Source organism: Malaya genurostris, chromosome 2 (assembly GCF_030247185.1).
Source record: "Malaya genurostris strain Urasoe2022 chromosome 2, Malgen_1.1, whole genome shotgun sequence".
NCBI classification, from domain to species: Eukaryota; Metazoa; Arthropoda; class Insecta; order Diptera; family Culicidae; genus Malaya; species Malaya genurostris.
The window spans coordinates 238,345,670-238,371,312 of NC_080571.1; the positions used below are offsets into that span (position 1 = coordinate 238,345,670).

The window sequence follows — 25,643 nt, forward strand, 5'->3', positions numbered from 1 at the left end:
ATAACAAACCAGACCATTGCACCTGCGGGGAACGTACTGCCGACAAACACACACACACACACCGAGACGAAGAAAATTGCAACACTAATCTCCACAACAAAACCGCGGGTTGAAGGCACCAACACGGACGGAGTAGAGAGAAGAAGCGTAACAAAAGAAGAACAAAAAAAAAACGCAATCTCCGAGTGAGATTTAATTAGTAATATTTTGCAATTATGCGATTGAAGCTGCGCCGAGCTGAGCTTGCGGTTAGGCGTAATGAAGTTCCATCCTCGGACGGAGATGCAAGTGCACTATGCAGCATACTTCGAACACATAATGGCAAATGGCGGTTTTACGTTGAAACGCACTACCATAACAAAAGATGAGCTGGCGCCATATTGCTTTGTGAAACTATTTGACACTGTTCGCGGTTTAAAAAAAACTATCTAGTCTAACGGCATGAGAACGGTTCGATTGCTTTGAATGAGAAGGCAGAAACATTAGGGGCCACCCTACTTTGAACAACGAGAAAAACATTGCGATGCTAATGTGCTTCATAGCACAACAAACACTATCCGTAACTGTTACGTGCGTACGATTGGTGGCAGTGTAGAATCTGGCGGGGAGTTGGCGTACGTCAGTCAGTCAGTTGGGGTCGCTGATTTTCAATTGTTCCCAAGCTGCTGGCAGCAACGAATGCAACGATTTCGGAATGCATAATTAAATTTTACTATCATGCTAACTGCTGCCAACGACAGGGAAAATTCTCGATTCTATGGAAACAATAGGTGACTAGTCAGCGAGGATGTTTAGTTTTTTTTTGTCCCGATTATGGTTGTGAAGTTAAATTGGGTAAAAACGAAAATCCAGTCATCAAAACATAATGAACAATTCCCAAGGTTGATGGTAAATCGGTGATTAGGCATTTAAATTTAGTTAAAAGCTTCTGAACAGGCACCGCCTTCGTTAATGACTCATTAAGACCGGTAGCTCTTTGATTGCAGACAGCCAGACCATTGAAATCAAGCATTCTATTGTAGTGGAAAATTGCACGTCGCTTCGCGATTGATCTTAAAGCTCTGTACTTGAAGCCCACTCACCTGCGGTATGGTTTCATTCAGGCTAGAATAGCTGGAGGCCCGCGAATGGCTACGTAGTTGATCACCCGGCGGTTCCGGACTTCCGCACAGGGACGATGCACAGGAGGTTGACGACCGCATTGAGAGTGAGTCCGATCGACCGCGCATCGGAGAGATCTGCACGTGTTTCAGCATCTGCAAAGGAGTAGAAAGAGAAACGGAATGTCAGTGAGTTTGTGTTGGTTAGTCAGTAGAGTCAAAATTCGAGGAAAGTGAGACCCCGTGGAAGGTCCTAGAAAGGTTTTGCGGTTCACGAAGCCATGATCGCTGCGGAGGCATCTTATAATTATAGTGCAATTTATTACTTGCATGAGCTCACGGTCCACTTAACGGTGTATGCGTCGTGGTTCAGCTGTTCAGAAGCCCATTTCATCGGCATACAAAGTCTCCCAATACTCAGACGACGACGGAGTTCGTCTCGTCGCGCAGGCTAATTGACCAATTACAAAATATAAAAAATAAAAACCGGATCGTTTTCCGCTATACGCATGCAATATACGCGAACTCAACCTAAACCGTTCAATAGCCGACGGTGCGCCCTGGTTTTCCTGCTCCCAAAGTGACCCGCAGCTGCTACTGGTGGGCAGTGACAGTGTTTGGTGGACAATATGGTCGCCGCCGGTTCACAACGGCATCATCAATTAGTTTACAATGCCAACCGACGACCTGCGCCCTGAGTGTCTCGCGGGTGAACTTTAAATTGAAATTAAGATTCCTCCATTCAAACTGACTTCCTTGAGTGGAGAGCTACACGCTTTTAAGAGCACACCATCCAACCAAAGGCCCCTCGAGTTGAGAGATCACTTGTAGTAACAGCTCGACTAGCGCCTTTGCCACCAGCCTGGCTCACCCGACGTCTCGCCCGGACACTCTCGGTAGTCATCCGGTGGAGAACCTTTTAGACGGTGGCGGCGGCGGCGAGATAGAACACCCGGGAGCTATTAGCGAAAAACGGAGTGAACCGAGTACCGAAAGCATCACCGATGAGTGAGTAATTACTGTTTCCCAACCACCCCTCAACCGTTCCGAAAGTCAAGAATCGAATAATGAGCTGAAGGTGAAGAAGTTGTTTGCTTTCCAGCTTGGTGATAAATTAATTTAATTAAAAGAAAAGGCGAAACCAATTGGCCTTTCTTTGTCTGCTGCTGCTGCTGCTGCTGCCAGTTTCTGTCCCTTCGGAAGGTGACTGACGGTCGGTGGAAAACGCAGATGAGATTTCCGTTTCCCACAGTTGGGTGCGTTGGCCGTTGCGTATATTGGTTTGTGGATGCGACGCTTCCGGATTCCACCATGAATGCCATGTATATTTAGACACACCTCTCGAAGTGGGAAGGAAGTACGAAGCAGCTGGCGATCTTCAATTCCAATGGAGCTGGATGTTTTTCTTCTGACAAGTTGGTTTGATACTATCCAAGTGCCTACGATCCAAGTTCCCTCAGGGACATTTCGGAAACTTGGGGCGAATGTTTGCAAATATCAATTGCCACCGAGTAGCATTTCGGTGGGTGGGTGGTCATTTAGGTGGTGGTGGTGTCCAATGGATTTAGCTTTAGCGCGTTTCGAACACAATGGCCAAACGGCCCTGGAGAGTGAGTTGCACTTTTCACAGTATTTGACTCCGCGGTCCCAGCAGAGCGCGCCGGCTTGAATTATTAATATCCAACGTCGGTGGCGGTGGGGTGGCGCCGCCGAAAAGACGGACCCTGCTACTGCTGCTGCAGCAGGAACGAAACGAAACGAAAGAGTTGTAAGTTGTAAGAGTTCAGAATTTTTCGCACATAAATTAGCTTGGGCAAGGAATTTTTTATTCATTTCTTTCGTAAAATACGTTTCGCTACGAAACTAAAACTTCACTGAAAACTTTCGGCTAAAAGATGTGCACACCTGTTCTTTCGCAGCCACGGTAAGTTTGGCGGCGAGTCACGCGTAGGTTGAACGGATGCATGGTGGAGCCATGGAAGGGGGTAGGGGACCAGTTCGAGTTTGAGTGCGCCCAGGAAGTCGTAATTCAACGAAACTTTAAATCAAACGTACTCTGTTGTGCCATTCTGCTGCCTTCACTGGGGAGGGACAAAGAAAATTACCGACCTCCGACAAACCCGGATAGTACGCGAGCGGTAGTCGCACGTAACACGCGACATTTAAATTAATTAAAATACCTACTCGGCCATCTTGTTTTTTTTTTGCTTCCGAAATGGATCTCCGCTGGGTTGTCGGTTTCATGCGCATGCGATCAAAGCCGATCCATTTTTTTTTTCGGTTGACAATAATTTGTCCAACAACCAGATTTCACCAAACCGCATTCCATCCATTTCCGAGACACCTCCGCTCCGCACCCCAAACAATAAGACCCTACGCGAGAGCAACGCCTATCGGCTCGGAAGATGAATTAGACGACCTTTGAAGGAATTTCGAACTCAACTATTATTGTTATTAGATGACCGAGGAGAGCCCTAATCTCTTCCCAGGCACAATCATCAGGTCCGTTGTCGCCGGTAGCCCCGGCCCCGACGATGTATGTCAAGCTTCATTAGTGAACGACCCAATCAAACCAGGCCGACAAAACTTCGGGTCTCTCACTGTGCCTTTTTTTCTTTCGGGGCGCATCACCAGGAGGAACCGGAGCAAAGAGGCGACGGAGATGGACGCATAAAAGTCGGAATAAAACTCATCGTTACAATTCCGAATAGCTTCCTCTGCTAGATTAGACCGCATTCTTTCGAGTTTTTCTTCTTCGCCTGGGATGGTCAGCTTTTGAATTGTCGGGTTCTCTCTCTTTCCCGAACATTGGACAATTTGGATCGCGCCCATCAGATTTGTACTCAGCCCATCCCCGGCCGTTTCGGGTTCCGTATTTTGACAGCTAACGTGGTTTTTCTCGCGACGTCGGTGAAACGAAAGAATTTTGCCCTAACGGAGTTAGGTTAGGTTCTTCGGGACTGCTGACGGGCGGATGTAGCATCCGTTTCTCAACATGGTAATTTTTTTTATAGACTGGAGGTTATTCTCGCTGTGGCGGTTCTTCGTGGAAATGGCGTAGTAATTTGCGTAGAATTCCGACTAGGTTCAATCACCTGTACGCTGGTGTGACCCAGTCTCCGGTGGGAATGTGTTTCGGAATTCGTTTGTGGTAGTCAAGAAAGTCAAGATTTCGTTGGTGTTGTCGTACTCCAATTCAAATACCTACTCAACCATAAATTGTATCCATCCAAATAACGAACAAGCATGGATTAATGTCTCATTATGACAACATTCAGTCGTTAATCGGCATTATAGTCGCTTTTAAGACGGCTGAAATATCGACTAAGCCGGGTCCAAATAAACTATATATAATACTAATATATATATCGACCAAATATACGGCCATTCATTGATAATGCTTTTTTGTGACTAACGTGCATTTAGACTTTTCATTATTGATGGATTCATGACATACAAGATTTCAGGTTGCTGATTTAGAGCTTGAAGAATTTTTTGAAATAGCTGTTTTACCGTCAACATTAATGCTTATTAGATATTCGGTTATTGGCAATGTTTTTCAAAGTTTCGTGAGGCGATACAAAAATACACTAAACAATGCGAGTTGTTGTTTCTGAACAAAATATATGAAAGAAAAAACTCTTATATATTTCGTTTAGATTATAATTTATTTTGGTTCATTGTCACAACCATATTTTTGAAAATGATATTGCGTAAATGGCCACCTTTGGTCTGGAGTATAAAATGTTCCCTTTTTTCGGTGTTTCCATCGTTTTGCCCAATGTTTAGATCAATATGGCGGCTATTTCACGTTGTATGTTATCTTTGAGTTGAGCTATGGTTCTTGGCTTATCAGCGATCGGCTTGGATTTCAAATAGCCCCCCAAAAAAAGTCTGTTGGTTTCAAATCGGGTGATCTCGGGGGCCAGTCAAAATCACCGTTTTCCGATATGACTCGTCCGGGGAACAATGGTCGTTACAAATCGATTGTTAGTCGAGCTGTATGGCATGTTGCACCGTCCTGTTGAAACCAGGAGTCATTGAAACCATTTTCACCATCACCTAATCATTTCGCCATTAACAGTTTTCGTTGCTCCATCATCGTTTCGGAAAAAAATGGGAACCAACCCTATTTGCACAAACACCACACAAAACAGTAACTTTTTGGTCGTATAGAGACTGTTCCTCAATCAATTGAGGGTTTTCAGTTCTACAATTTTACTCATTAACGCATCCATTTAACATGATGACATGATGTTTTTTCGCCCAAAAGTCGGCCTCGTTTTGAATGTAAAGCTGAACAATTTCAGCGTGTTCTTTTGGTGTACTGTTCCATGGTAAAATTTGGGTTGCCCGATATATCCACTTAATAAGGGAAGGGGTGGGTGTTTCAAAGTGAAAACTACGATTTTTCACGAAAAAATTTCATTTCAAAACTTTCAAAACCTGCTTTCGAGGAAAACAAGTTTAAAGTTTTTTGTCTATGAAATCAATGGAAACAATTTATTACTCAAAGCCGTAGGGTCTAGCATTTTCAAAGAATCATATTTTGTTATAAGGTTATTTGTTATAATGAAACATTTCAAGAATGTTTTGTCAAGTTTTTAAGTCAATCGAAGCCGAAATCTTGGGCCTGTGTGCCGAGATCTTAATTTGTCGCAGTATGAGATAAGCAAATATAAAGGCCCATAACTTGCTGAGTTTTGTTCCGATAGGCTTGAAAATTTCACAGAATATTCTTGAAATGTTTTACTATAAGAAAATATAAAGAAAATAATAAATGATTTTTCAAAAGTGTTCGACCCTACCCGCCCCTTAAATGGACCACCTTGTGAGAGCAAAATTTGTGCGCATTTACCGTAGGTTATCTAACAGGTTCCATTCTAGAAGATGAGCATTTGCCGTTAATCTTTTTTTTTTTAATCATAGGGATTTTAACCTTAAGGTCATTCGCCTCTTCGAGCCAGAAAAGCCGTTCAGCTTTCTAAATAATTACCTACTAGTTTGTCGAATTTATACCGAATTATACTACAATCCACCGGAAACTAGTAGTACCCTTCCACAAAAATCACATCTGGCTGCGTTTCATCGTTTTACCTGATTCACCAAACACAGTTCGAAGAAATCTTATGATTTTACATCTTATAAGATGCACATCAATGGAGCGTCGTTTTTCACAAAAATTTATATTCAAGAACAAGTAAAATTGTGTGATTTGAAATTACATAGCTGGAAATCGAATGAAATAAAAAAAGGCGGGTGGGTAATGTCGGAGACATAACTAGATGTCGTGAATACGAAAACAACTGACATGTTCCTTGACTCTTCCGAATATCAATTAGTTGTTCAATTGTATGAATTATGCAAGCATTACCCTTTTTCACATTTTTCGCAAAACAAAGAAGGCTTCACTAGATCTCGATTACTGTGAATTTCACACAGCGAAAGGTGCAAAAATCAATTCAAACAGTTCTAGATTTGCACTAAGCTGAGGATATTTCCTTTCGATTTTCGAACAACAAATCCTAATAGTTATTTAGAAAACTTTTAGAGCCATTAGAACGGCTGATTTTGTGTAATGCTCTCCACCGTTGCTTTTTCGCCAATGCAAATGACTGGCAGCTGTGACGTAATCGCTCTTGTCGGAAGCGAAACTAGCTTTGCAAACGACGATAGAATCCAAACTGATCCAATTTTTGTTGAGAGGCTTGTTTTTACCTGATTTCGTTTGTAGCTTTTTAACTAATGGGCGGTCCTAACGGCTATAAAAATAGCAGCATATAGAATTTTAATTTCGATATTTCATTTCGGATTTGCATTTCATTGAAAGAAACTATCCGGATGCTGTACGGGATTCATTCCTGCCTTCAGAAGGACCAAATTGTGGAACTCACTACGATATTAAACACTGTTCGGTACATTTTCTCGAACGATTTGTTGTACAGCAGCAGAAATTTTGTTCTCTTCCTCAGAACGCGTTCTGATTGGCTGGTGTTGACATGGGTCAAATGAGACAGGTTTTTCAATAGTGTGCTATTGAAATACTTCAATGCTATTTCTTTACACGCTTAAGTTGAAAAATTTCGATTCTATTGGTAGTTAGATTATATAAATCCTTTCACAAATCACTGAGCTATGAGCTTTAAAAATACGAGAAAGGCAAATGCGCTTTATGAATTTTCCTCGTTGATACTCGTTTATACCAAACATTTCAGAAAAGTTTAATTTTGAATTATTTGAGATTATGTCACACAACTGAATATTTTATCATAAAATTGTGATGATATTTCCGATAGCATGTAGCAAAAATTATGTTGATTCGTTAAATACAGCAAGAGATATTTACGATCAAAAACTTATCACTCTCTCAGAGGGTAAATTTTGAAAAGGCACCCCATAGTAAAGTAAGTCGTATACACGACAAAACAAAAGATCGATAGCAGCAGCGCGATTTGAACCGAGAAACATTAGATCACAAAGCACGTCAGTTAATCGACTGAACCGCAGAAGCCCATATCTGCGCAATGAATAATTGATACATATAGATCTATACAGTGGCACTCGGACCGAAAAACTTAAAAAAAAACTTAATGTTAGATTAGCTTGAATTTCACTGGTTTCGACTGTAACATCACAGAAAGAAAAAATGAAACTTATACACGACATGTAAACCGATAGTACTATGAAATAGACATCAGTTGAAACGAAAATCTAATTTAAAAACTTGATTGATGTAAAATTACATTGAAATTCATTTAGTTTTTCATTGAACAAGACTGTATATTTACAAACCGCTTATTTTTTAATGTAACTTTCCATTCAATTGCTTGCTCCTAATATGTGCATGTAAATAAATGTAAATTCACAAAATATTTTTATCTGTGATGCATTCTGCTAGCAGGTGCGACTGTATGAATTTAAATGCACCTTTTAACAGCCAAGCAAATGTGAGTTCAGTCGATTAACAGGCGTACTTTGCGATCCGAAGATTCTCTCGGTTCAAGTTGCAGTGGTCGCTATCAGTATACATTTTTTTTTTGAATTTCGATGAATTTCATGTCATGGAATTTTAGACACAATATTAAATGCGGTTTCCACGTAAATTTGCGTAAACTGCGACGGTACATTTATGTGCATCTAATAAGATGTAAAATCACAGGATTTTTTCGAAATCTGTACAATTGGAGTCTGTAAAATTTCGTACGGAATATGGCGTCTTTTGAAAAGCTAAGTAGTTATGAATTGTATCATTTGTAAAATTATGTCCACTGTAAAATTTATCATTTGTTCTGGTTGATTTTTTTTGTAATTTTTTTGAGCTTGATTTTTTGGCCTAGTCAATTATGGCAGAGGAACTGAATAGCCGGACCGGTTGATATACCAAAACAGCATGCTTCGATTTTTATAATTAGTTAAAACTAATACCGTTTTCGTTTATTGATCAGAGCAGCCCGAAAGCTGACCCACAGTCGCCCAAACAACGTTTAATATGTTTGTTTTAGCAACCTGCGGTCGCTCAAGATCGGACTCCAATGGCGTAGTTTCGCTATGAAAATTTTCTCAGGTCGCACCACGCATCCATGCAAGTTTGTTTCTTTTTTCTTTTTTTCATGAGTTGTTGTTTAGGGCGCGTACCACGTGTTCGTTTTACTCGGAGTCAGAGTCGCCCGCGTCTAGATTCAAAAACGAAAACGACATAACAAATTCATTTCATTTTCAGCAATTTTTAGAAAAAATAAACTGTAATTTCATTTTCATTCCTGATGATGATGATGATTCATCTTGTGAATCACTAGGCGAAAACTACCATTTTTAGGAACGAAAATTTCATCCACGACAATTATCGTAGACTGCCCACCGAGAAGACGGTAGCCGCTGGGTAGGTAAATTGCACGTTTTCGCCATTAGCAGTTCGCCAAACCGGAACAAATTTGATTTTCCGGTCGGTCTCGATACAAAGCTGGCTGCTGCCCACATTATATTCACCGGTGCCAGGAGTGGGATGTAAGCGAGCAGCTACAATTAATTAGCCTTCCGTCGGTGTGATTTACTGGAGGTGAGAGAGAGATCAGTAAAAAGGAAACTTTGATTCAACATTCCGGGCTAGACATTGAGCCTCTGCTGTTTCGATAGACTCCGAGTCTTCATTAAGAATGTTAGATAGTTTGGAAATTTGCTCATTCACAAAAATGAAGTTTCACAGGTGACTTAATCCAATATATGATGCAATTCATCAAGACCTAACATAATTTGTCAAATGACGGAAAATTTCATTTGTTATAACTTTTCGTTAGATGAAACTGAATTCTACTAGTTTCGACTGTAATTTCCATCTGGCAAGCAAGTGCGACTGCATGAGTGTATATGCACCAATCTAGCAGACGTGTGCTTCTGTGGCTCAGTCTATTAATAGACGTACTTTGTGATATAATAATTCTCGATTCAAGTCGCAGCGATCGCCATCGGTATTTTTTTTTTATTTTCATGAATTTCATGTCATGGAGTTTTCGAATCACACAATATTACATGGACTTGCACGTAAATTGGCATGAACTGCGACCATAAAAGAAGATGTAAAACTATGTCATGTCAGTAAATCCATAGCTAATTTAGCTGAATGATCGACGTGATAGCAAGTTTTCACTCCCCAAAATACGGCATACTATAAATTCATACATTCACACTTTCTAACCAAAATGCAAAATTACAGTTGGAACCACTAAAATTCATTCTAATCCAACATTAAGTTATTACAAAATGGAATTTTCCTTCACTTGACAAATTAGGTCTTGATGAATTACATCGTTTGTGAGATGAGGTCAGCTGTAGTAAAGCAAATTTTGTTGTGAGCAGATAAAATTCACTGAAAATCTATGGAAGCTTCGTGTCTTTTACTCGTGCTTGAAATTCCGAAAATCATATTGATCAGCTTTTTGCAATCTGCATTAGTACACAGAGAAAAAAAGAATTTTACAGTTGTCATAATTCTACAAACGATACGATTCATAACAACATTCGTACAGAATTTAACAGGTTCCGAGTATAATTTGCACTCAACTACTACGTGGCGCTGTACGGATTTATATGTATCAATTATCTGTGGTTCAGATTGGTTCAGATGATCAACTGACGTGCTTTGTGATCTAATAGTGTGATTTCTGAATTCCTGAAATCGTCGATATTTCCAATCCAACACGAAAACCTTCTTGTCTCGACTAAGTCCAATAATGATAATGATGTAGATGTCAAATGTAGCAAACGATTGCTGTGATGGAAATGCACTGATTGCTAATTGTCACGGAAACGAGGCGAAACGTTATAACTAATACCGTTTTCGTTTATTGATCAGAGCAGCCCGAAAGCTGACCCAGAGTCGCCCAAACAACGTTTGATATGTTTGTTTTAGCAACCTGAGGTCGCTCTAGATCGGACTCCAATCGCGTAGTTTCGCTCTGAAAATTTTCTCGGGTCGCACCACGCATCCAGCCGAGTTTGTTTGTTTTTTCTTTTTTTTTTTTCATGAGTTGTTGTTTAGGGCGCGTACCACGTGTTCGTTTTACTCGGAGTCAGAGTAGCCCGCGTCTAGGTTCAAAAACGAAAACGATATAAGTTGAGGTCTAGAACCACACATCCTCCCTCATCTCCACATGTCTAGAAACACACACTAATGTTTCTCGGTTCAAGTAGCGCTGTTGCTATCGATCTCTAGTTTCTCGTTTCATTTGATTTCAAGCCTAAATCACACAATTTTACATGTTCTTGAATATAAATTTGTGTGAAATGAATGCGAATCTTATGAGATGTAAAATCACAAGAACTCTGTACTCGAACTCTTGCAAATAGTTCTTCCGGACCTTCTCAAGCCGAATTGAAAAAGAATTAGAATATGACATCAAACCGAGGTGGGTAATTTGTCATTTCTGTCTAACCCGCGCTGTAGTTCGACAATTTTCATCTCTTTTCACGCAGATATTTGAAGCAGAAAATTAAACATAAAGTTACTCGAAGTTCTGTAATTTTTTCAAAATACTTCGAAAGCAAAATTAAGCGTTTATTTAGGGTGAAATGTAGTCTCAAAAAAGGCGCGCAAAATTTCACACGCTTGAGTTAACCGAATCGTCGCCCAAAGCATAACAAGAAAAACCGACCCATAGAAACCAGGAATATTTTCAGTGATTGAGCGCAGTGGGCTTACCACTCGTTTTGTTGGCTTGTAAAAAAAACTCATTGATTCATAATGGATTTTTGAATCCTTCTCACTTTGAATATATCCCAATTCAATCGTTTTTGTCAGTGATTAGTATTACACTAGAACTATGAATCAGGAGTAATTATGATCGATTAACATGAGGTTATATGTATATGTGTTGACTAACTTGTTTACCATCTATATGTCTGAGTTAGGTAGTAAGCATGGATTCTCCTTCAAAAGTACGATTCAAGATCGGAAAACATTCAAGTATTTTCGGTATCTTCGACAGTAGTTCACAAGATCCTTCACGCCGATGAGATGAAATTTATGTAAATGTATTCACTTGACACGCATGCATCAGGAATTGGAACTAATTGGCTCAAGTGGCACCTTTCCCAGTTATATATTCTATTCTAATTGACTTTCATTGTCATCTTCGAATAAGTAGATAGTGGTTATATTATTATTTTCCTTTGTGTCAAAAGGATCGTAGCACTAGTTATCGTTTCAAAAACCAATTACGACTCGGCGAAGCAAAATTTCAAAATTCTAAGAATACTTCGTTGTGATAAGTTTAATTGTGAAAACTTAAGTGTTTTTAGTTTTTCGAAAATCGGTCCAGTTATTGAATAATTGACCTAAAACGCGACGCGCTCATTCCGCTACATTTCACCTTAAACTGCAGTTTCGATATTTTAAAAACCAATGCATTACAATTTGGTCTTACATCGATGATTGTTTCCAATAAAATTTTCGGTTTAACTGATGCTGATTTTATATATTGATGTAGTGTAAATTTTGTTCCGAATTTGAATTTTGAGCGGTTAGTGGAATGGAACTAAACCATCTTAAAAAAGAATGATAGATTCCTTTCAATAGTCTTTAAAAACACTGATGAAGAACGCAAAAAGCGTTTTGAAATACCGGTATCTGGTCGTTCACTATTACGTTAGTATCATAACGAAATAGTTTTTCCATAGTGGAATCCAAGGGAACCTATCATTCTTTTTTAAGACGGTAAATTTCATTGTTTTTTCTGTGTAGGATTGACGAGGATCTTGCTACTGAGCATTACTTCCGGGAGAGTAGAATCAAGTGTCGGTTGTAGTGCTATGCGACAATTAAGTACGATTCAGACGGTCCGACACCTTCCGTCACTGTCAAAATTAGTTGCATGTATTCTTATAGAGACATTCACAAACAACGTCACCGTTACGGAATGTCTTGACGAACGGAACGTGTGAATGTCGTGTTAAAGAAAGTATAAAACTAAGTTCAACGTTTTCTACCAGTAAAGGGTTTGAGCTCGTTGTTTACGTCTTAGACAATGACAAATGACACGTATGTTCACTAAAGATTCAGAAGAATTATAAACAAAGCTTCCATCCAGAGCCGAATTCAGCAATTGTGTCATTTCGAAAAACATAAACATCGAAGTGCGATAAACAAGCTTACTTACACAGCTTACTTGAGCAAAGTAGGCTGTGCATGATTTTTATTTCAAAATGTGCCTAACCTCAAGAAACTGCATGCATGATGGGTTCAAATAAATCAAACCAACTGTTTTAAGCCTTTCTGTGGTTTTATTTTTTTTATTCCAACAAACCACATGCTGATAATGGGGCGCTTCCTTCGCTAAATCTGATGAGTTGGCGGAATGCCGCGAGAAACGAAATCGACTTCCAATTAATTGGCAAAAACAACGTTTAAGAAAAAAAAAAGCTATGGGAAATCGAGTCCAACCGATGAAAGGTTGAATATCCGTTCCAATACGATACGGGGACACGTCGGTATTCGATTGAAAACGAAACGACAAAAAGCGATGCCAGGTAAGTCATAGTTCGTGCTCATCAGAAAATTGTCACTTTACGTTGTCACTTTAAATCGCTTTTAGCTATTGGCGATTTCAGAAATTGTGACGATAATGAAGGGACATCCGTCTATTTTTTTGTTTGTTTGTTTCGATTTGTCCGTTTATTCGTTGTCACTCGTCAGTATCCTTGCGACTGCCACTAGCAGCAAAAAAAAAAGAAAGAAGGAACCTAGGTGCAACAATTCGTGCATAATGATAGAAAATGTATTGAACTTTTGCCCAGTCCAACGTATTGCAGTAGGGAGCAGAGAGGTTATGGCAACTATAAATGAGGAAAGTTGTGAGTTTATTTTTTTTTTGTTTGACTGTTCCGTTGGATGAACAGTGAATACTTGTTTGTTTCCAATAGAAATGCTTTTTAATTGTTATAAGCGAAAAAAAGAAATGTTCGTAATTTATGTTTCCTCTCAATTTAAAAGTTTCCCGCTCGAATTTCGTCCAACTCGTCGCTCGATCCAGGAAATGCCCTAGAATGTGAAACCGCTTTGTCACACCACCACTTGGCACGAGATCCCTTCGTGATGGCCAAGTCCAGATAAGCGTCCCAATTTGCACCGAACGGGTTGACATCCGGTGTGCAAATTTTTCCTCCCCATTCCAACATTGGCGGTGATGAGTCGAGCGAGTAAATCAGTCCACTGCTGGCCGAGAGGACTCGGTACTCGGTCTCGGGTCTTTGTAGCCACAACAGAACGTGTGCTACGGGAAACTATGTGTTGCATGACCGCTGGCACCGTGAAGTCCGAACCGGGAACGATGCAAATAATAACCGGACCCCCTTCGCTGTGGCCTTGCAAAGTCGACCGAACCAGCGGATGCTGAACAGGCCCAGCGCACATTGAGATGTTACAGCTCATAACCAGTTTCCCCTTGACGGTCCTTGGCTCCCGACGCAGGCGAAGTTGGTGAGGTTGTTTCTGTTTTTCTCTTCGGCACACGACGTCTGTCTGTGCCAGAAGTCAACAAACGCCGGTGCAGAATGTCAGCGTCAAAACGGACAGTGAAAGCATGTGTGTCTGTTTTTATTTTTCAAACTCCATTTCACCGTACCCTTTCATCATGTCACATTTCGCCAGAACTTTGCTGTCCATCCAGCCAGCCAGCAACGAACGTCCGTGGAGATATGAATGACAGCTATTAACCACTGCCGGATCGGAGAGAAGAGAGAGGAAATGGCTCGCGCGGGATGACAATAAAAATGTGAACCATTTTAAATTGACCCTTTTGCCCGCCGCTTGCCGCAGGTCCTTCCTGTTCCGATCCTATCCTCGCTTGACTCCCCGTCGCACTAAGCAACCGACTGACGACTGATTCTCGCTACACCGGAAAGGGTTATCAACGATCGTCCGCAATTAAAACCGACCGACAATGCTGTTACGTTAACTTTCATTGATATTTATGATGACATTTGTTTATTACATTATGCTTTCAGCAGCAGAATATGATCTTTCGTCGTTGTTTTGTGTGTGTGTGTGTGTGCGCCTGAGTCGCGGCATATTAAATCCAATGCCCGTCCGAACTACATCCGCTCATTCCGGTAGATTGAAAAGCTACTACTACAGCAGCAGTTTGTTTACAACAAAATTAACATAAAACAGTACCGAAAATGCACAGCCCGACCGGAAGCAGTTCGGATTCAATAGAGAAACGAACGCCCTTTCTCGGATGCAAGGGTGCCGAGCTAGAACGGAACAGACATAATCAAATCATGTTGGATGAGTTTGATTGAATTTATGAAAAATTTTCTCATTTTGCTTTCGATCCCGGTTCGGTTTTACGCCCGTGAGTGCGAGTGTGTTTTGTTTATGTTTACACATTGTTACACCCAATGCAACCACAGGGGAATCTCAACAAATGCCGGGGACCACCCGAAACGGAAGTCTCACTCTCGAGTACCGGAGTGTTGAATACGAAAGGGTTTGGCTCGGTGATGCATTGAGTACAAAGAGGTTTTTGATTGGAGCTTACACCGAAACCGGGACGGATGTATACGTACGGCAAAAAGGGTTAAAGGGAACTTCACGTTTCCAACACGGAAATGCGTTTTTTTCTTCATTTTCGTTCTCACAGGTACCCAGGTCGACAAATGGTATGACGTTCCAAAGGGATTATTAGAAACATCTGTGGGACAGTTCGCTCGGTCTCAACGGAGATTAATATCTGGGTGGTTATGATAAGTCATACCGGGAACGGTACAAGGAAGAGTGATGAATCTTTGGGCTACAGGTTCTACGGACAAATGAGCATCAGTTGTGTGGGACTGCAATGAATTAATTGATGTAGAATTAAGTGAATTCTTCGGGATCTATGATATAGGATTAATAGATCCGTTAAAACAATAAATCGTAAAATTTATAATCTAGTAATATATCAGAAAGTCTTATACCGATCAATCCCAAATGTTTAGAATTTAGAGTCCCAAACGTTTAGAGTTTAGAGTTTCGTCCCCACATTATCAGTTTGGAATGAATTCCGAATCAAATCCGAATGGGAGAAAAATTTTCAATCAGAATTCCACGTGGAATTCAGTATGAGATCCAAATCAATGCAGAATCTAGTGCAACAACCAATTCCGAATGAATTAAGCTTCCAATCGGTTGGTTCGGAAATCTATCGAAATTGTGTGAGAAGATGCGGACTGAATTGTCAATTCGTTTCCTTCTTATTCTTTCCCGATTTTGTACTTTTGTTGTGCTGATTTTCAGTTTACATCTAAACTAAAATTTTATATAACTGAATATATAAATTCAAATCTTCAAGTTTTTCGGATATGCAAAAACTAGTAAATAACTAGTTCTTCTTAGAATTCCACCATAAACTGTTTGAATTCGCTAGAAATTAACAAAAGGGTCTACCTCAGTCAGTATCATCCATTCTTATAACTGGAGTATAGTGAAATTGCGTTAGTCGCCTAACTTTTACACTAATACATTCATAAAATGAGCGAATATTCAATGACATTTGTAATGGGTTGATCGAGCCCCCAACTCAGGCGAAAATTCTAGCGCTGAACCGATCATGCAGCCGAGTAAGAATTCATTGCTCATCCTGTCATTTCCATAATATGAATCTGAGTGAATTCATCTGACGTATCGTGAAAAAGGAAAAAAAATTCCTGCATGCTGCCAAAAAATTTCTTAGTTTCAAGAACTTTTCACCTGAAGGAAGGGTTGTGTGCAACTTACGTTGATTTCGCTTGAAGCCAAAACTAACCCAGTTCCAACCCCAACTACAACTACAATTCATACATTTGACAGTATGTTAGTTGGGCTCGAAACTGGGTTAGGTTTTGCATCAAGCGAAAACACTATTAGTAAATGTTGTTTTCATATGATCCCAAGAGGCCAATGACTGTCAAACTGGAGTAACTTAGATAACCGATCATGGACTAACGATTCACAGACGAAAAACGATAATTGCCCTTGATAAAGACCACAGCCAGTGGTCGAAACGTCGGGTAGTATAAAACAACCGTTTTAATTTATAAGAACGCTGAAGTCGAATATACCATTAAATTACTTACAATTTACGAATTCATTCAGTACTAACTAATTACTGTAAATGAACATTTTAGTAAGTTCAAAATTACTAAATTCTTGAATTCTAAAACTGATTCGTGTTGATCACGATGTTAATACATTACACCACGACAGCTATCTTATTTATTATTATATATTGCCTCCAAAGTTCAAAGGTGACTGCATGACGTAATTCAAATTTCTATTCTAGGAAACAAGCGTCATCCAAACAAGTGTTCCTTGAGCAACGTATCGTCAACGGCCTTCCATTCACCAGTTCCGAACCGAACCCTTCCGCGCCGCACCGACCGGATGTTGAACCTTTCATCGATTAGACACAATACTGCCAGCGCTGTTTTTATTGGTCGTTGTTGTTTTTGAGTTCATTCGACGGTTTGCAAATTAATTGGTAATTTGTTATTCTGCGAGACTCCAGTAGGGTATAACGGAAGTACTGCGTCATTAGTGCGTGACTCGTCGCGCGAAAGGAAATAACACGCATGTTTGACAGTTCGCTGGGTAAACACGTGTTTTGCAATCGGTAAAAAAAACTATGTTTTTTTTAAATTCTATTCGTTCGTGTCGGCTGTTTGCTTTTGGAGCCAACGTAATTGTGATTAGGGAATGTCAAAATTATTGAACGAAATTCTCATTATTATTCTGCTAGATTTGGCGAGTTCCTAGGATGATAAATGTCAATGTTAAGATGTGTTTTTCCATCCAATATTCAATGAAGGGTAATGATATTAACCTTTTTGGCAGAAACTCCCAGCTTGCACAGAGAGAAAAGATGAAACTTACACGACATTTAAACCGATAGTACTATGAAATAGACATCAGTTGAAACGAAAACCTGATTTAATGCCATGATTGATGTAAAATTACATTCAAATTCATTTAGTTTTTCATTGAACAAGACTGTATATTTACAAACCGCTTCGTTTTGTAATGTAAATTTCCATTCAATTGCCTGCTCCAAATATGCGCATGAAAATAAATGTAAAATCACAAAATATTTTTATCTGTGTGCGCACATTCGATAAGAATTATCGAATTCTCCGAAAGTCATACACGGAGACGAACCAGTACTCATCGGTTGACTTTTTTTTGCCTACTTCAAAGTTCTTTTTAGATGTCATCTTTCATTCGCACTTTCGATTGTTGTCCATGAACAACGAGTAATATTACCCAAAAGTAAAAGCTCAATGCAGGAATGCACAGGAAAAAAATAATGAAATTTACACGACTTGTAATTCAATGATACTATCAAATAGACATCAATTGAATAAAAAATTTGATTGAAAACCATCATCGATGTAAAGGAACATTAGAATACCTTGATTTTTTAATGAATTATACAACATATTTTTATTCACGCTTAGTTTTGCTTTTAAAGTATATTGAAAAGTACCTGAGACCTGAGGAGTTACTTTATATTCAATTTCGTGCTCCAAATATGTGCATGGAAATAGATGTAAATATTTTTATCTGTGTGCATCATTTCAGGATCAATTTAATTTTTTGGCCATTGGACCAAACTATGTTGCACGCTGATGTTTTTCGTATCGGGTATTCGATAAAATGTTCCTAGAACAAAAATGAAAATTTTTACCAAAACATATTTAAGTAAATTTATTCGAAAATTTCAATAAATTGCTCCTCTTTCTCCAGTAGCTGCTTGATCTTGCCAACAGTATGTGAAATATGTTTGAATCTTTGAAAATATCGTCGTATGACAGTTCAATTTCATAAATTCGATAGTCCCACGACAAAAAGGGCCTAACTACAAATAAGAGCCTCTCTTTGTTTACTTTCTCTTTTGATTATAAGGGAGCCATTGCTGCATTTTTTCGAAAGTTTCCAATACTACGCGAAAGTTTGTGGTTTTACCTTGAAAGTTTTGCGAAGAGTAAGGCATCAAATATAAAGTCATTGCGGTAAACCGTGAAAGAAATAGTTAACAAAAAGAAACAAACATTTGCAGTTAGGCTTTTTTGTCGTGGGACTGTCGAATTGTCAGATTTACTGAAATATGGTTATAAAATTTGCTTTGTATTTACACATTGTATTTTTATTTACAGAATTCTATAAAACAGGATGCATACAACTGATCTTTTGGTAATAATTCACACAATTTCTACATTTACCGAAAAATCAGTTATTTGTTATGTTTACCGAAAGTTTCTGTCCAAAAAATTACCGAACTGCTAATCCAAATCTTATTGTGTAAGAAAATTTAAGAGGGATTGCGAGGGACAATCGAATGTAGTAAGGTTTTGCTGAGATCAGGCGCGTATACAGGGGGGTGTTTTAGGGGTTCAAACCCCCTCCGAAACTCAAAAAAGTATGATATTATGTAAACTCTTTTTTTCAAATAAGTAAAAAATAAAATGAATAATTTTCAACAAACGACTCCACAATAAAAAAATTTCAAATAATTATATAAAAAGATCCATTTGTATGGTAATTGATCAACATGTTCTGAAACACCCCCCGAAATTTTTTTCTGGGTACGCGCCTGGCTGAGATACATTGAAAGTAATTTGACGTAAATTTTGGTGCCCTGAAATAGAAATTATTATGAAAAACAGACTTCTAAGCTATAACAACTTTTTGCTTCAGAGCTGTAAACAAGTAAAACAAGCTACTGCTAATAAGCAATTTTCTCAGAGATGGCTGAGCCGATTTCAACCAGCTTAGTCTTGTTTAAAAGCTACTATTTAGTCATTGATCAAGTTCTAAGATCAAACGGCTATCACTCTTAGTGTCGGAGATATTGGTATAAGTGACGTAACCGACAAAACACGCTTGATTCTTACCGCTAATTTTTTTCGAAGATGGCTTAACCAAATTCAACAAACTTAGGCTCGTTTGAGCGCTTCTATTGAATTGTGCATCAAGTTTGAAGCTCAAATGGTTGTCACTTCCGATTCCGAAGATATAATGGTATAAGTGACGTAAGCGACAAAACGCATTGTTTCTACCGCCCATTTTCCTCAGAGATGATTGAACCGATTTACTAACTACTTACTTGATTTGATTCCTACTTCCGACACAGTTCTTGATTGTGAAACCCGCAGCCGTAGTTACGTTGAACCGGCCACATCGAATGGAGCCAATATGGGCCAAGTAAATTATCCTACGGTTACTGATGGGTGCTAGATCTATCCGTCAAACCGTCACCAATCCGCCCGAATGTTCTGGTTGTTTCACAAGCAATTTGAAATCAAACAGCGACACATCTATCACAATTTAAACAGTACTGATAGTTCTTCAATTTCCAACTGCAAGTTAATTATACATCAACTGGTCGACCACCGAAACGTGCTCGAAACCGTTCATGAAACTGAAACCAACATTCCAAGGGGCGACTGTGGCTCTCATTCACCCTGCCCTGAATGATGATTGATGATCACCAACTGATAACCGTGTTTGTTTGATTACTGTCCCTCCGTGTGCTCGAATGAAAACAACCGTTTGTCAGTACGGGCGGTAACCGCAACAGAAAGAGCCTGGGCTATCAATGAAAACCATTCATAACTGATCGGTTCAGTTCGGGCAACAGGATTAACAAAGGTTTACTTTTAAAACTGAATCACATCCCGGAATGGGATCGTGTTTCTGTTTCCTAGTAGTTTTAGAAATAGGTCATCCGAGTGAACGAACCCGCTGCGAGGTTTAATCCTCGGGACGAAGGATACTCTCGTTTCTGTTTTGATGCAATCCAGCGACTGCAGTATAAAATCGGGCTTTTCTTAGTCTTTTGCAAAAGGACAAAACACCAAACGGCACGCATGGCACTGGAGGCAACTGTCACGGGGGGTAGTCCAATCTCGGTGAGGATTATACAATCAATGTCAGCATCATAATCATCTCCCATCACCATAATTCTGCACCGGCCACGCGTTCGGCAGTGTTGATTATTATGACGGCTGAATGAGTTCCATGTCTTATTTACATTCTAGTCGAGCGGAGCCGCCGAAAGACGCACACAACAGACAGGAAGAAAGAAGAGTCCCTAATCAAAATCCCAGTCACGGCGCGATTTCGGCTTGCGTGACGAATTTACACTCAGGCGGGGCTAGCGGGTCGTCTTGGATTGAGTTGTAAGATGGAAAAATAAACGGAGAATCTGACACGGAACCGTGGATCGATGGCCTTTGATGATGATGATGATGATGACGATTATGATTATCGCGGTAAGTGTGAGCCGGCTGGAAGCACCACCACCTTTTCTGGGAGTCCAGCGGAAGGTGGTTGAAGCTTGACAGACAGGCGTGAATTGAATGGGTAGAGAATTTGCTATAATGTGCATCTATCTGATGGTACTGATGAACTTCGGTGGAGTCAATGAATACGTCAGTTACTGCCCGAAAGCAACGTTAGGATAATAGGATAATAAGTTTATCTTCTTGAGAAATCTTTCCCCCCAATAGATCATCAAATTAGAATCAGTGAATCAGTTATTCGGTTCAGTCTAGAATGAATTTATAGAGCACCAATCAAGAGCCATTCACGTGTGCTTGTTAGCCGCTTTCCGGTTGGGCTTCGTGGAATGGATGGGTGGGTATTGGGGGAACGGGGGGGATGCTGGAAAGCCAAACAGACAGCGAAAATCGACCTACACTAATGTGATTGTCCGGTGGTGACCTCGGTTCTGTCGTTAGTCGACGCCAATCTTCAATCTCGCACACGAAGAAGAAAGAAAGAAAGAAAGAAACGGAACAAACATTATCGAAGCCGCAGTGTGACGAGCAGCAGTCTCGAGTTACACAATAAATCCTCTTTTCGCTAGGACGAAATACCAACATTTTACCGTGTGATCCGGAAGAAGTATTCAAATACATGTTTTCCTGCCGCCATTCCTTGTCCCCCAGGCAGAAGTAAGCCACTTAGCAAGTCGAGCTTGCTTCCACGTGAACGAGAACGACCTGCTCTAGTTCTCGGTTGAGTGCACCCATGAACCCGAGATGGCATTTGTGCATTCGAACAACGACCCACATAGCCGTCGTCGCACACAAACACGCATCGTATTCGCTTCCCGTCGCAGGACAACAGGAACGCAAATTAAGGGAACCCGAAGAGGCTCGGAAAGCTCGTCGACGGGGTGTGGTGTGGCGGGGAAACCTGCTGCAAGAGTAGCCTTGCTGAAATAGAATTAATGTGTAAGCAAGGTTTTGGCTCGTCCTCTTTGCACCGGCAGCAGTGTGCCACTCTTTTTGAAGGGATACTTTCGGTTCCCACGGTAGCACACGGCAGGTTGAAAACAGGCGAACTACATTCCGTGCGCCATGTGTTCTGCAATGCACCTAAGAGGACGTGCTTTGTTTCGGCACCCACGCTCCACAGGATCAGATGTACAATAGAATATTTTTAGGTGTTTCCGCGATGAAATTCTATCCCGGCGTTTGCACATTCCCGGATGCTGCCCTCCCAGGGTTCTTTTCACTGGCATCGGCACTCGCAGAATTGGAACATTTTACCCAATTTTTTTTCTTGTTCCTCGTAAGACATTCAAGACCGTGTCAAGTTCTTTAAAGCAAATGTACTTCCCCGCCCAGAATGAACTCTTTCAGTTGTAATATTTAGGTTCGTCGCCTCACCCAGGATAGATTCACCAAGCACACATCGTTGGTGATAACAGAAATCCTGAATTAGCCATCAGAAGCTGGTAGCGGTAGTAATTCTCTAAAACTACACACATAACATGAACCCAACCCGAGATGGACCCGTACTTTCCACCAGTTCATTTGAAAAACACTGCCCGGATGTAGGTACCATCCGGGTAGCGATCATAAAGCACCGAAGAACCAAGGCACGGCAGCTCGTTTCACTCTCGCTCTGTTCCCGGTGAAATATTATTGTTTTATTGGAACTCACCGAAGCGTGCTTCCCGGCCGACCGCTCGCACTTCGCAGCAGCAGCAGCAGATGAATGCACGGCAGCCGCACAGCCAAGCGCAACGGCCACGATTTGATTTAGACTCGTAAAATTTCGTAACCCGGTACGGAGCCCCTCCATCAGTGGCTGCGTGTTCTCTTCTGCGATGTAACCGGAGGAGGCGGGGGGAGACGTCGTTTTGGGGGCTAGTATCAACCCATTAAAGCGTAATATTTCCACTGTACTCCGGACAACCGACCGTAAAGAGTGTCGGCACACGGGAAAGTGTTTTAAAATTCTGAACTCGTAAAATTGGCTTACTGTTTGTTATTGTCTTTAAGTGCCGCATGTTAGCTACTGCTCTGTGCTCTCCCTGGGGTCACACGGAAAGTTCAGATGAAGCAAATTCTTCCACTAAACCACCAACCAACCAACCAACAACCCGGCACCCGGATGATTGATTTAATTTATTAAGGCTTCGGTGGTAAATCTCGTGTTAGCAGCAGATTGACGGTTCGGTTGAATGGATTGACATACACTGACTGACACAATACCCGGGACCCAAAAAACCGAAAACAAACCCGCGTTCTAGTCTGGCCCAAAATGACGGTGCGTTCGGTTCGGGGATGATGGAAATTTGTATCAACTTTTGTGATACGATCGAAACGTGCTGCGGAATTAGTTCGGTGAAAATGTAATAAATCACAAAGGGGGCGACACATTATGGCAATACAAAAGTTTCTCTGGTAGATAAACGATTTGAATGAAACAGATTGTTTCAGTTATTATCAAAGAAATTATAACATCGATACAGAAATTCAATTTCATTGGATTTGATTGGAACCATTGAAAGACTTTTCTACTAAGGTGAAAACATGTAGAAAACAAAGAACACTTTATCTTTAACCGAATCTTTTTTATTGCAAATAACAATACATCTTCCAGAAGCGATGCTTTACTGCTTTGTATACGAAAAAATCATCTTTCTCTAGATTATGGCTAGAAGAGGTGAGAGTGAACACTAAAACATAATGGGCCATATATCTTCTGTTGCGACAAGTGAAAGAAAGCAAACGTGAGATACAAGCATTTTTTTTTGGAAAATCAAATCAATTCATATGTATTTGTTTTGGTGAGAAAAAAATGTGCAAACATAGCTTTGAAAAGAAACGTTTATGAGATAAAAACACTCATATCATAATGGAACTACAAAGCCATTCCTAAATTCCTAAGGAGACTCACAAGAACGATCATAACACGAATTATCACCTAACAAACTGTTATCCGAATAGCAGTAAAAATAAAGATTCTAAGTAGTTTAGTAAGTGTTTGATTGAAACATAAATTGTCACAACACGATAACTTTGTAACACCTTCTGTTCATTGCAACCAGTCGCACGACATTTATCATGTGATACAACAAAAGTACTGCGCAAACTAGAGATGGGCAATTCGTTCGCGAATGGTTCAAAAGAACTAGTTCTTTTGAAAGAATGAACGAGCTATAGTTCTTTTTCCGAGAACGGTAGTTCCTCAGTTCAAAGTCGAGGGATCTTTTTTGTTTTTTGAGCTCGCTCAACCTTTTTTTCAAGAACGGTACTAATAAGAAAGTTTCATCACGAAACCTTAGTTCTACTTCGAGGGACCTCTTTTCCTCGCTTAAGCTTACAAAAGTTAGTTCTTGTTTAGGCTTTGAACAAACAAACCAACTATGAATATAACGAACGAACGGCTCTGGAGAACTAGTTCTTTCAAAAGATCTCTGCATCACTGAACGGTTCTTTTAAATGAACTGTTTTGCCCATCTCTAGCGCAAACACGTTTACCGTCGTGTTGCGTTTGAATTTGAGCTTCATTCAAACTGTCAATAGGATGACATATGTGAAGAAAGCATGACTAGTTAAACAGCTAAAATTTTAAAAAAATATGTTTGATTTGAATACGGTAGATTCGGATCCCATTGAAATCAGGTTAGCCGTTGAATACACAGAGCGCTTTTTTAACAAGTCGTTTGTCTTATGATCAAGTCCTCACCTGGAAGGACATTTAGTGTAAAAAGGATCGTAACACTTGGCAGTAATGGTTATGTACGCTAAAAATCAGCTGCGAAGTCTACTGAAACAGAATGATCAAATTTTACAAATGGAATGTAATGCCAAGATTTTGCTTTTAAATTACAAACAATATCAAAAACAAATTTGAAACAAATTAGCCAAAACAGTTACAACATCGAAATTCTCAATCATCAGATACATTGAAGTGAACCATAATTGCCCGAATATCAATAATAAAAAATCACACAATAGTCAATCCAAAATTAATATATATTCAAAAATCACGAAACAAACATTGTGGGAGCGAATGAGTTCTAGCATTATAACAAACCATAACATTCTAAATTGGAAGATTTTGATTCTAAAATCGTGAAATGCAATAATAGTATTCTGTTAGTTTGACAGACAAAGTTAACTTATCTAGCCATCTTGCGGCTCCAGTAAACAATTAAGTTCTATAAAAATGTTTGAGGTTTGAGGCTCACTTTCGGCAGATACTAATATTTCGAGTGCTATTTGCACTCATTCTCAGTGTATAAGTTTAGTTTAGTTTCCAACTTGAAAACTAAACTAAACTTATACACTGATAATGAGTTCAAATAGCACTCGCAATATTAGTATCTGTCTGTGACTATTACGTTAGTCTTATAACGAAATAGTTAAAATTCTCCATAGTGGAATTAAAGAAAATTTTCATTTTATTCAAAAACGGTTAAAATTCCAAAGACTGTCCCAGAAAGTATGGATGCAACCAAAAACCGCTGCCATTTCGCAATGGTTCAATTTTTATGGCTGCGTCCCATTACCCATGATTCGAAGCCACAAGGATCCTGTTGTCTTCTGGTCAGATCTTGCTTCTTGCCACTACTCGAAATCAACGGTAGAATGGTATACTACCAAAAAATTTTCTCTGAAGCAACAAACGGTCGCTTATTCTCGTTTCTGATTCAATTTAGGCAGTTGATAATTGCGATAGAATCATTTTACTATTGCTGTTTATTCTAGCTATGTGCATATAACCTTTGA

The 25,643-nt window shown here is 39.9% G+C and overlaps 1 protein-coding gene across 1 annotated transcript in view; it reads right to left on the minus strand.

Annotated features, from left to right (window-relative positions):
- Positions 1–25,643, minus strand: part of LOC131428264 (uncharacterized) — a 59,331-nt gene that overhangs the window by 19,284 nt on the left and 14,404 nt on the right. Inside the window, exon 2 of the mRNA XM_058592064.1 lies at positions 1,083–1,256. Within this exon, the coding sequence (XP_058448047.1) occupies positions 1,083–1,256 (174 nt within the window). The remainder of the gene's footprint in view (positions 1–1,082; positions 1,257–25,643) is intronic.